Genomic DNA, 13,466 nt, shown 5'->3' with positions numbered 1-13,466 from the left:
TTTTAATTTTCAATGTGAAATAGTCGTGTGTTAGGTCTAAATCGATCACCTAATACACAAATGAACATCGCTAAAAATATTACAGAAACCATTAAATATTTTTGCTGATAGTTTAGATATAAATAATTTCTGTACATTAAATGAAGCAATGAAAAAAATAATGGGTGCACCATCAAAAATCCGTGATCCTCGTGCACTAAAAACATTATTTATTGCAATTTTTGCAGCTCGAGAAAATTAGAGAATTTTTTGAAAAACTTTAAAAAAATTTCTTCAAAAATATCGGGAAAAATGCTGCATTTACATGAAAATTCTTTCGGAAGTACATAACTGAAAATATGTAATAAAGTTCGGTATTCGAAATTTATAAATATATTTATTTAAAAATTTTAATCATTAATTTACAAAAATACAGTTAATTACAGAAATGTCCTTTCCAGTATCTGTTCGGTACTAACGGTTGATTGTCCGATTTGAACAAAGCAGAATTAAATGTTATCTTGAACGATTAAACTCGAAACAATAGCAGATTAAATTTCTTTAATAATCTGTTTCGCTTCAAGATACTATCGATTAGTTTCGTATATGACAATCAAATTGTTATTTAAATCACAACCGTGACTTCAGCTTTATCTTAAAAATGACTTCATATTTATTACTTTTCTTGTATTGTTCCGAGTTTTATTTGTGACGAATAATAATATCGACATTGTGTAATACTCGACAATCAAAGGTAAGAAGACTATAGCGAAAAAATCGAAATACAATAAGCTATTTACTTTTTATATTAGTAGTAGTGGTTTGGACAACACTGATCACAAAATTAATTTTTTGAGTAAATTAATATCGAATAAATTAAAATTGCAAATAAAAATTTGTTGAATGAAATTATTTCAGATCACAAAATTTTATTTTTGTGATCGAAAAATTAATTTTGTGATCTGAAATAATTCAATTCAACAAATTTTTATTTGCAATTTTAAAAATTATTTGTAATTTTAATTTAATCGACATCTGAAATTAATTTTGTAATCAGTACTACTCAAACCACTACTACTCTTATTATATCTCTTCTAGTGATATATTCATTAGGAAAGAAATGGAGAAACAAAAGAAAACAACTGGAAAATATCTGTCTTCCTCAGCATCTGGAGGTAAGTAAATGTTTTAAAATATCTTTTAAAAAAATAAAAAAGACGTAATCGTTTCCAAGAACTTGGGCGTTCATCATATTTCCTTTAAATGTTTCTTAGTAAAAACTTCAGACGACCTGACCTTTCTTTTTAGGCTACGTGGCCGTCCTGGGAAAAGTTCTTTACAGCATAGAAACGAACCAATTAAAAAATAATAATCTATTAAAAATTGGATTTAATGACTTTACGACGTCTTGCTTTTTTTATCCTTTTTTTCGGAGGTGTTCGGAGGTTTAATTGGTTTGTTTCTGTGTTTCAAAGAACTCACCCAAGTTTTTGGAAACGACTACGTTTTTTTTTTATTTTTTTAAAAGAAAATTTTATCATCTAGCGAAAATCTAAATTAAAAAGTTTTAAAATATCGTTAATCTAACAAAAAAAAAACTTTATAACAGTCATCGTTTAAGTACTTTTTTCTGGTTTTTTATGCCGGATTTGAAAATACTAAACTTTTGCAAACTTTTTCTGCTTAAAATTATAATTTGTAATGCTTAGTTGACAATTTCTTTTAATAACTGCAACGTATCTAAGACATATCTAAATGAAGAGTGTTTTTGTGTTATTATTTTTTAAGTACAGTAAACCCCCTATAATACCACCGTTTTATATGAATTTCGTGTTTCACGAGTCACTGAAATACATGAGCCAATCACAGTCTGTCACGTATGCAGTTTAGTGACTACGGTGATTGGCTGTTTGAAAGGTTTTCTTCTATCAAATGAATCAATTCTAGACTAATTTGACTCAACATTTCCAAAACACGTATAATTTTTTGGGAATAATCCATATAAACTATGCTATAAACAAAAAATTGTAGGATTACTTACCGAGTGTGCACCGTCCGACGACACCATTGCTTAAGATTGTTTTCGTCGCGAAGCGGCGCGTCGAAAGGCTGGCGCGTGTTTTCAAATAGATTATTTTTTTTCCGAAAAATTCGCTGAACTTTGGAGACATCATTAATATAAATATAATTTTTATGGCCGTTAAATAATAAATGGTTTTTAATAAGTTCGTTGCTTGTTTAAACTCAACGGTTTGTTCGATATCCGCTATTGGTGTAGATTCGACAAATTTTGTTGGTACCCAAGTCGGCGATGACGTTTCACCGTATTATATGAGTCTGTTTTAGCGTGTTTATACGAATACGATCGCAATTTTTTCGCTGCTTTATACAAATCCGTATTATATGAACCCGTTTTATAGGGGAATCTACTGTATTACTTGCTTTGTTTTGCGAGGATTAATATTTATCCTTATTGGTTTATTAATTAATAAAGATCTAGTCGGGCTGTAACTGCATTTATCATTACTTTTTATTTTTCGGGTGTAATAAAAGTGATTTGTAAGTAAATAATTGGTCCTGACGCAGTTGACTAAAACGTTAAGATAACGATTAAAAATGGTGAATATGCCGGAATATCAGCCGTCATTAAGCAACGAATTATTGTGATTAGTAGAGTGGCTCCAGATGCCTTCCATGTTGTGTTAGTAATTGGAATTAATGATAGTTAGATCTTCGGAGGTTATAAAATTGATCTTAACTGTGTTTGTAGATTGCTATTAGGGAGGTCGTCTGTTTTCTCGTTGATGTCGATACCAAGGTGGGCGGGAGTCCACCTTGGTATCGACATCAACGACAAAGTGTATGTGCTTCTCGTAGCTGTAGTGAATGTGTAGTTTGTTATGGATGCTGCGGGATAGTTAAGGATTTGTCATTGTACATGTTTAAGGCGGAGAAGATGGATTTAGAATCGGCACTGGTACTGCTGCAAAGAACGGCACTGGTACTGGTACTGCACTGGTACTGGTACTGCAAAGAACGGCACTGGTAGGTCTGTCGGTAACATATGTGATGGCCTGCAAGATGGCGTTACCGTTGTCGGTAAAGATGGTGGAATTCAGGAACTGGTTGCTTAACTTTCCACCAGTCGACTCTTAACAAAAACTTTAACGTACAAAATTTATGATGTAATTTAAGTCAATTTTAGAACAAAGATAATAAGATGCTATTTATGCAGAGTGACAAGTCGCTAAAATTCTTTACATTATTTATGATGTAAAACGAGTACGCAGGCCGTTGCTGCACTTCATAGTGCTCCTAGTTTATTGAAGTACTACAATACAAGCGAACAAAATTTAGCAATAAAAGTAGTTTTTACAACTTAAAAAATAGCTAATAATTTTTCCAAAATATGTATTTTGCATATTCTAATATTGTTATGAAACTTATTTGTACAATTGTTGTACAATAGATATTGCTTGTATGAATAAATCGAATATAACGAAATGAAAACAAAATACTTTTATGATATACGATACATAGTTGCGATACATATTGAGTTGCAATTCGAAATAAGTGTAGGCCTATAAATTCCTACTGTCGATTGAATGTCTGTCTCTCCTTCCTTAATTTCAAGGAGATGAGATATACGATAAACCAGATAAGCCGTTAAACTCCTACGCACATCTTGCCCTGAACAACTATAAAAGAACGTTCGGTGAAAATCGGAAGTTATATTATTTCAATTCAAATATTTTTTTTTGAAAGGTATTATATAGATGATCGGCACTGCTGTGTTGTTAAAGGAAAAGTATCATGTACAGGGGCAAGCACCACAAATTTGAATTGGAGGGCATATACAGTCGACACCCATATAACACGGTTGATAATTCCGTTTTATATGAATTCCGTTTTGTACGAGTAACTTAGTTTTTACAATAACGTGAGCCGTTCACAGACGGAAACACGAATTTGTAAAATCTAACTGTATTTTAAAATATATAAATTAAAATTATGAAAAAAGTAGCTGCTCTGCATTCTGACAATGTCGCAATAATGGTTGCTCGTTATCAACTTTTATTTTTAAGACACATTAATTTTTCAGAAAATGAAGACGATAGCCAGGAGTTAAAAATTAATATTCCATCGATGTCCTGTTTACCAGTTTTGTGGAACGTTCTATTTTTTCAACGTGACCAGCAATACCACAATTCATACATGGGGATATGTATGTCAAAATATTTTATTGGGTAATTTCACTGTTTATAAATACATAAGTATTTTTCGTATTTTTTCAGTTACATTAAATTTATTGACTGGAGTCTCTATGCTATATCCAAACGAGAAAGTTGCCTGCCTCAACATATTTGGATATAAATTTATTTTTTTCTTACATCCAGAATCTGCAAAGGTAGTCAAACATGCCTAGTTATGTAATAAATTCAATTCGAATAGAAATATACTGTATTACTTTTCACAGGAAGTGTTAAGAAGCAACAGTTTAATCAATAAGAATTTTATGTATGATTTCTTTAAGCCACTTCTCGGAGACAACAGTCTTCTGTACAGGTAATGCATTATTTGATATATTTTTTTAAGTATCGTTGTTTACATTTTTCTGAATTTAATTAAAGTTCTGACGATAATTGGAGAAGAAGAAGAAAATATTTAGCTCCACATGTACAGGTTTGGAATGTGAAAGATGATAAAAACGTATTTATGGAGCATTCAAACATCTTAGTGGAAAAACTCAAACAATTGCAGAAAAATGAAATATTCGATATCCTGAAATGGATGCAATATTGCACTCTTGATATAATTGCAGGTATCACTCTCTAATGTAAAATATTTAATTAAGAATTATAAATATCAATTTGTTCATACGTGAACATTAAATGAAAGATTTATTTTTTTAACTTATTGCTCATCACGTAGAAGAAGTATGAAAAGAATTTAAAAAATAATAATAATATATATACATATATATGTCACTGCAACGAAAGTAAGCTACTGAACATCCCTTAACGAAACCAGCATTGGACTGGGGCAGGAATTCAAACAGTTTTTTTTTATCACTTACACGTTTCCTGGTAATTAAATTTTCGTGTAAAATTCTGACACACTGGACGAATCCTTTTTTTGTGTAACTGCCATTTTTATTAACACTATCCCTGTATAGAGAGAGTAGTTAGAACTAAAGTTGAACATAATTAATTTTGAACGGCCTAACTGATCACTTTCCTGTTTCTTCCAGTAGTGTTTTCTTCTAGTGTAACTAATACTTTGTTTTGCCATGGCTTCCCGAAACTGAAATATCATTTTTAAACGACGTACAGGTAACTCTCGTATAACACGGGAGTTACGTTCCAGAAATTTACAGTGTTATGCGAATCCGTGTTATACGAAACAAATAACTAGTGCAAAATGACGGGTTAGGTTCCAAAAATTAAAAAAACATGTTGTTAAATCCTTATTTAAATCGAATTTATTATTCATTTTTTCATAGGTAAAATACTTAGTTATTACTTAAGTAAATATTTTACCAGAGGATTATTCATTTTTTTATGATGATCTCAGCACGAGCATCATCAACTGGTAACAGTTTGTGATTCGTTCGTTCGTTCGTTAATAGCGGTCGCTCTGCAACGAGAGTGCGCCGCTGTATCTAGGCATTTAGGAACGACGGTGAAAGAAATATGGCGGCGCCCGCACTATCGATGGTATCGTGTGGAAAAATCTGTAATTCTAAAATGAGCTTTAAGAAGCAAAAGGGTGCCAATTGTATAATTTAACCATTAAATGGATTATTTATTGAAGAGCATTCAAAGTAGCCACGAAAACAATTAGAATGCTCGCGCGGAGTTACGCGGAGGTATTATAAAAGAACGCACCCTTTATTACATTTTATGTTGTACGAGGGTTTTACCCAATTTCCGAACCGTGTTAGAGTGAACCCGTGGTATAAAAACATCGTGTTATACGGAGGATGTTCCCACTTCTCGAACCGTGTTAGAGTGGATCCGCGCTATAGAAGTTCCGNTAAGCTACTGAACATTTTTTTTATCGAAATTAACAATGAACAAAGGCAAAAATTTAAAAAGTTTTCTTTTTCTAACACTTACGTGTTTCCCGGTAATTACGGTCTTAGTCGTGTAAAATTTTAACACACAGGATGACTTACTTTTTTATGTGACTACCGTTTTTATTAACACTGTCTTTTTCTAGCGACAGTAGTTAAAACTATAGCTGAGTATAACCAATTTTTCACGACTACACGAATTATTTTTTGTTTCGTTTAGTACTGTTTTCTTTTAGTAAAAGTACTCTGTTCTGAAAACGTTCACGAAAACGAACATTATTTTCAAACGGAGTATATTTATTTATCTAAAAAATATAAATATCAAATTATTTCTGTGTAGACATAGCAGTAGGAGTTTCTCTGCATTCTCAGACTACAAACGATCAAGAATATGTCTCCGCAATACACAGGTATGGAAAATTCAATTCCAGATATATTTCTTCATATTTCAAATAATATTTACAAATGTAATATCTACATTAAATAATATAATGTCACTTTTTATCTAATGAAAATTTTAGTGTTAGTGTCTATGTCGGTAGAAACAATACGAAACATTCGAAATTTTGATTGTTTATCAATTAACCGAATATTAATAGTTTGTACATTATAAATGAAGTGTTTTTGCTATACGTACTGATCGTAATAAAGAGTTGTTAGAATAATGTGTAGAGAGAAGTATCGCGTTTCTAAGCAAATACAATGTGTTCATGAAGTATGTATAAAAGACTTTCAAATTAAATATCAGTTATAATGTTTTAATCGTAAACGTCATGTGTTTCCGACACACGATAGACAATTTGTAACATGAATGACAAATCTGTGACAGATCAACTTTCCACAAAGAATATCGTTATTGCAATAAATAACTGGTATTTATCGATCTTTGTGTTTTTCCTGTTGCCTGAGTACTATAGAAGAAGTCTTTATGATAGCGAAAACTTAATGTTTAATCATCCAATCAAAATATAAAAATATACAGTACAGCAACTTATTTTTAATATTTCTCAAAAATTAATTAATTACGATATTGAAATAACTGCAAACTTCCCAGCATTTTTTGAACAGAAAAATAAGAAAAATACTTTTACACAAATTTATGATTTAAATAAATTTTATATATTTTAAATTATTTTAATTAATTTAAGAAAATTCTATTATGTTTTTCACACGAAATATAACTTTAAATTTTATGTAGATTTAACAATAATATTAGAATAAATTTCCTTTTCATGTATTAATAATTTATATTAAAATTTAGAATACTGAAATATTTTCCTCAATGGCTATTAAATCCAATTTACTGGCTATCTCCAATTTTCTTCATGAGTAAAATAGGAAAAAATTACAAGAGGGACGTTGAAATAATTCATCGTTTCGACGAAGAGGTAAACCAAACTTGTGAATGAAATGTTGTGGTATGATTTAAGTAATTAATGATTTAATTTAATGCGTAGGTGTTCAAGAGAAAAAAAGAAAATTTTGTGAAAAGAATGCAGCAGCAAAACTCCTTATACAAAGATGCAGGACATGAAGAAGAACCAAAGTTTAAAACAAAACAGCGTATTATAGATGCATTGTTGGATCTTCATGTCAAACAAGGTTTAATATCGGAAGAAGACGTTATCAGAGATATGGAAGGCGCTATTTTTGCGGTAGATATAATTTATTTAATGTCTAACCGAAAATAATTACACAATCGTGCACGCATGTATTTTAATAATATTATTTTCATTATTCTGAAGTAATTTTTTTAAACAACGTATTGAATTATAAGTAATTTCGCAAAGAGTTATCTCGGCGACAAAAATTATAATTAAAGTATAACGTAAAACCTATTTTAAAAATAATCATAATTATTTTCTTCTAATTAGAAATTGTATTTTATTTAAGATGTTTGTGAAATTATTGTATTTCATTCATAAATAATATTTGTAATTTCTTATTAACTTATAAATTTTTAACTTTTAAAAATTTGTAGTTTTGAACTTTCTCCTTTTGTATTTATACAATATAAAATGTCACAGAAAGAAATTTTGGATATAAAACAAGAAGTTTATTAATTACTGTATATTTGCTCTATTTATATACAGGGAGGGAAGGTATAATTTTGAACAATTAAACATTTGGATCTACTAGTGATTTTTAAACATTATTATTATGATTATTATAAATAATTAATGCGGGAAAATCAGGTGAAATGGATAATCGTACTTTATTTGTTCGACTTCATATCGAATGCGGTTTCTCTAATGATCATGTAAAATAGTAGTTTGTAAATTTGTGACTCAGTTCTATGGGTTATTCTCTGCTATTAAATTATTTTTTCGAGTATTAATTAATCAAATTCCTTTTATAAACACAATTGAAAGTATTCAAAGCAAGTAATGTCTGAGATGATGACCGAAATAATTCAACTCCATAAAAACAGAATAATCGAAAATGTAAATATACTTCGTTACATTACGACATGTATCGGATTGTCGTAAGTCAAGACAATTGAAGATGTGTATTTAGTTTTTTCGTTCGACTAATTACACAGTTTGTGGACAGTTTAACGTTTATTTCGTCCAACGATCGAAGACAGTTTGTTCATAGAATCAATCTGATAATATCGAATGTGGGGGAAATGAATTTTTAGTTTCATTGAGGAACTGAAACTTCGTTTGCAAAGGCGTACATGTATAATATTCTAGTCTGTTAACAGTGTTAAAATGATAAACAGAATTGTTATAATAAATTATTTAGACATCTTAATAACTTTTTTTTGTATACTCTCTCCATTTACGTCGTATTTTCATCTCTGTTGCTATGTACTGTATAGTACATTACTAAGCACTTCACTTCTTTAAAATTAAGCCTAATCTCTAATAATTACGTTTTCCGCGGAAGTAATAGTTGGAACCATCCTCCCTTTTACTAATATTATTTTTGGCTTCATCGATAAATGCCTGTATTTCGGAAGAAGTGAAATGACGCTTTTTTTTTCTCTCTTTTTTTCACCGAAATTTATGCGAATACAACTGGAGCCATTTGAAAGTTTCTAGACTGTTTTCTTATTGGAAAAAGCAGTAAACTCTCTAAATCCGATTATTGGTATTTTGCCGTAAATAGTATGAAGAACTATGTAAACTAATTGCTGCAAGGAATGTGGTTGTGCATTGTAAACTGGTATGTCAGGAATATAAAAGAAGAGAGGTATTCGTGCGTGCCATATCTTAATTTTACAAGTTTATTATACAGTACTTATTTTACTGCAAGTGTAAATTATATAGGAGACAATTTTACATTTTTTTCAACGTATTTTAATATCAGGGTTACGATACAACCGCCCACGCCATGTCATGGACTCTCTATTTCCTGGGAAGATTCCACGAAATACAAGAGAAAGTGTATCTAGAATTGCAAGAAATTTTCGAAAATGATATGAATAGGGATATTACTATCGATGACCTGACGAAGATGACATACTTAGAATGCGTAATTAAGGTAACTCCTTAGTTTATTTAATACATTCAAGGATTAATTTTAAACTTATACATTACAATTTTCAGGAGTCGATGAGAATCTATCCTCCTTTACCTTTTATTGCAAGAAAAACTCCTTCAGAAATGAAAATAGGTAACTTTGATATCTTGAAATTTGTTTCTAAATAACAATATTTTGTATTAGTTACAGTAGAGCATAGTTTATCCGAAAGTCGATTATCCGAAACGTCGGTTATCTGAAAAGAATTCCAGTTGGCAAATTTAAATTTTCGCTAGTGCTCTGGCGCTGCAGTCTTTGGCTATATCTTGAAATACTCCAATATTTTTTTGTTGATGTGTGGTGTTTTAGCTGGCAGCACTGGCACTTTTGTGTGGTGTTCTTTTTTAGGACTGTGTGTCATGCTCAATAGAACGTTTTTGATACTAGATTAACTTCTAAAAATATTTTTTTTTTTTGTTTTTATATTTTTCAATATATTTATTTTGCTTGTAAAAATAAAGAAATAATTTTTAACGATACAATAGCCACGATTACTATTTTAAAGAGTTTACGTTAGACTTAACATCGACGAAAATTCAACGCGAAGCGACACGCAACGGAGAAAAATTTCAACACGAGATAAGTTAAGTGTTGTAACGAATAGTATATTCGGCCTCAGGCCGAATACCGAATATTCGGCAAAGAGCGTGGCCGAATAGCCGAATATTCGGCCAAACTATTCGGTTGATTAACGCACATACGAAAATTGGCGCGCAAACCGCATTACGGCAAGGATCCTGCTCTCTATTGGCCCACTGTCACTACGCTTCGCCAATCGCGTTAATTCTTGACAGTTCAGACAAGAGCGTTATGGCAGTATGTGATAAGTAATGATATCAAACGTGGACAACAAAGAAATGACCTACACGTGTAAATAACGGAAGAAAAACAGAGAAGAACCGCAAAGTGAAACTGCGAAAATAAATATGAAATTGAGTTGATAACATAATCGAACAAGTCGAGGCAAATTACTAGCTCGAAATTTGATGCCGTGAATGCCAAACAATTGTTGTCATAGATTTTAGAATACTAAAGTCTTGTAAAGAAAGTCACTTAGCGTGCACGGGAGAAAGCCTGGGGCCGTTCGGGCTATCAAGCTGTCTCGAATCTGTGAAATCATAACTGTGACTTATATCGACGTCCTATCTGTCTCTTTTCTCCGTTATCACCAGGCTGAGTCACGTAATTGTAAAATGGGAACTCTACGACGGAAAAGTGACGAATCGAAAGTATCGTGAGCGCGTATTATGATGTATGCACAGGCATACGTGAATTAGAGCGATAGAGGAAAGAGAAAAGGAAGAGCAGAGACGAGCGCTTGAAAAGAAGGATAGGCAGGGTCAGACCCTCAGATGTGCAAGGATTCTCCAACGATAGACGTGTACGTGTGCCTATCTTTGTAATTATAAATTGTGAATACATGTGATTAATATTATTTTCTTTTTTTATTTTGTGCATGTTACAAGTTATAAATAAATAAATATAAACAAACAACACTAACTCGATAACATTAAATCTAAATAGCAAAACGATTAATTTACTGTGTTTTTGTTATTTATTACTCCTGTTTTTAGGTATTCGGTATTCGGCCGAATAGTGATTAAATATTCGGTATTCGGCCGAATAGTGAAAAATAAGCCGAATAGGCCGAATACCGAATAATAACCGAATATTCGTTACATCACTAGTTAATATATTTTTTTGTACATAATCGGTTATCGAAAAAATAAGTTATCCGAACAACTCCAGTCCCCAATTGATTCGGATAAACGACGCTCTACTGTATTGACTCAAAGCATTAAATCGTTGTCATTCGAATAGGTAATTACCTGTTGCCTGCAAATTCTTCTCTTATCATAAGTATCTATGGCATCCATCATAATCCTACTGTTTACGATAATCCCGAAGTGTTCGATCCAGACCGTTTTCTACCTGAAAACTATAAAAATCTTCATCCTTATGCATTTCTGGCATTTTCTGCTGGTTCACGAAATTGTCTCGGTAAGTGATTAGTGAATAAATACAAAAACAAAAAAAAATTATTTTATTAAAATTACTTAAATTTACAGGAAATAAACTTGCCATGATTAAAATGAAAATGGTTTTGGCAAATGTTCTTCGTAATTTTAAAGTTTACTCTTTGGATCCTCAGGATAAAATTGTTAGTTCATTGGATATTATGTTGATTCCAATATCAGGTATAAGAATGCGTGTAGAAAAAAGATGTATGTTGTAAAATATGAAATAACCTGAACGTTGGAATAATTTTTATTACAAATTATATAAACATAAGCCTATATCATATAATTTAGACGAGTGCATTTAAAAACTGTATCGAAATGATTCTACTTATTATTAAACTTTATTCATAAATTGTAATCCATATTTTTATAGATAAAAGTGATGAGAATAAAATGTATTATAATTATTGTTATTAAATCTGCTTTACAATAATACTATTTTTCGCTGTTTGTTAAATTTTATTTATTTATCACATTTATAATTTCTCATATTTAAGTTTACGTAAATTAATCTGTTGTTAACGATCTGTTTTTGTTTATCTGTGTTGTATAAAATGGGCCAAACATACATGATTCAGTTAATTATGCGTTGAATACAAAATATTTGTATTTTATTTTAGTATTTTTCTGATAGGCCGATAGTTTTAATAGTTAATGCTGTTAATTTTTCGTATTTAAATTGCTTTTCGTGTCAATTTCTTATCACGATTTTAGTTTATATGCAAAAAATTTTTGACATTCATTAGAATTAGCCGTGACTGACTTTTAAATTCTTACAATATTTATGTTTGTGCAAGTTTGCAATTTTTCAAAATATTTTAAATATCAATACATCCATAAAATAGCAACAAGAGATTAGTCATACACTGTTAAACCTTTTATTTATACTACAGTAGATGGCCAGTATATTAAAAGAAATAACTAATTTGTATAAAAACATTTATAACCTTTGGAAAGTTTCCTGTTTAAATATATAAATAAATATTATAAATTTAATAAATAATTAAAAACAAGCTGAACTTTCATAATGGAAAGTAAGAAAATGTCATCAATAACATCAAAAATATAAATTTGTTTTCGAAATAATCGTGTAATGAATTGATGCATTTCTAGTGGAAAACATGCGAAAATAAAATGTAATTACAATAAACTTAAATACAGTAAATGTAAACTACTTTAAATTATTTTTTTCAGTTTTAAAGATAGGACAAATAGGAGCCGTATTAATATATTACGACTGAATTTTAGTGGTTTGCGAATAATATAAATGCTGCAATAATAACCGTTTTGTTGGGATGTAATAATTTTCTATTTATGCTTATTATGTAAAACAATAAGCATTGCGAATTGCTAATCAGTATCAGAGTTTTACGATACGTAATTAATAATCTTTCAATAAGAGTCTAATATCCCACTATAGGAAATCAGATGTGCCGTCATTATCTATTTTCTTGCGGTTGGAAGGTTTAAATCAGAATTCAGAGTATTTATCGAACGGTTTGATTTCAGAGTTTATCGCACTCTATGTATGTTTTTATCGCACATAATAATTTACTAATTATTATTTTAATTACAGTTACGTTTATAGAAATTTAATATGAAAACGATACTTATTCCGGAAAATAATAATGCGATGCTTCAGTTTCTCTTACTTACTTGTTATAAACGTAGTATATTTTTATATAACTTATATTTTTTACTACTGATAGTCTGTTTTACAAGAAGCTTAAAGGCTTCAAACAGGATGAACGAAATTATGCCCCCACACACAGTCTAACATCCACACATATAGAAAAAATCTCGAATCTTTTGCATATCTCGAAATTTCGAGGTGTCCCGAGTCCAAAAATGTAAAAATTTGG

General features: G+C 30.4%; 1 protein-coding gene across 1 annotated transcript; it reads left to right on the top strand.

Annotated features, from left to right (window-relative positions):
* The first annotated feature begins 4,397 nt into the window (after positions 1-4,397).
* LOC111612503 (cytochrome P450 4C1-like) lies at positions 4,398-11,592 on the top strand. Its single transcript, XM_023353732.1, has 9 exons — positions 4,398-4,409; positions 4,457-4,545; positions 4,611-4,801; positions 6,396-6,465; positions 7,317-7,443; positions 7,513-7,710; positions 9,371-9,544; positions 9,610-9,676; positions 11,405-11,592. The coding sequence occupies exons 1-9, from the start codon at positions 4,398-4,400 to the stop codon at positions 11,590-11,592; spliced, it is 1,116 nt and encodes a 371-aa protein (XP_023209500.1).
* Positions 11,593-13,466: the final 1,874 nt, after the last annotated feature.

This window comes from Centruroides sculpturatus, unplaced genomic scaffold (assembly GCF_000671375.1).
Source record: "Centruroides sculpturatus isolate CEXI.00-Female unplaced genomic scaffold, Cexi_2.0 scaffold1769, whole genome shotgun sequence".
NCBI lineage: Eukaryota > Metazoa > Arthropoda > Arachnida > Scorpiones > Buthidae > Centruroides > Centruroides sculpturatus.
Note: the sequence above shows the minus strand (reverse complement) of the source record. Positions and strands in the feature narration are given on the sequence as shown.

Excerpts from the sequence above, each read along its gene's own strand:
- LOC111612503 (XM_023353732.1), top strand. Across the intron at positions 4,546-4,610 it reads GACAACAGTCTTCTGTACAG|TTCTGACGATAATTGGAGAA; the intron begins GTAATGCATTAT and ends ATTTAATTAAAG. Across the intron at positions 9,545-9,609 it reads ACTTAGAATGCGTAATTAAG|GAGTCGATGAGAATCTATCC; the intron begins GTAACTCCTTAG and ends TACAATTTTCAG.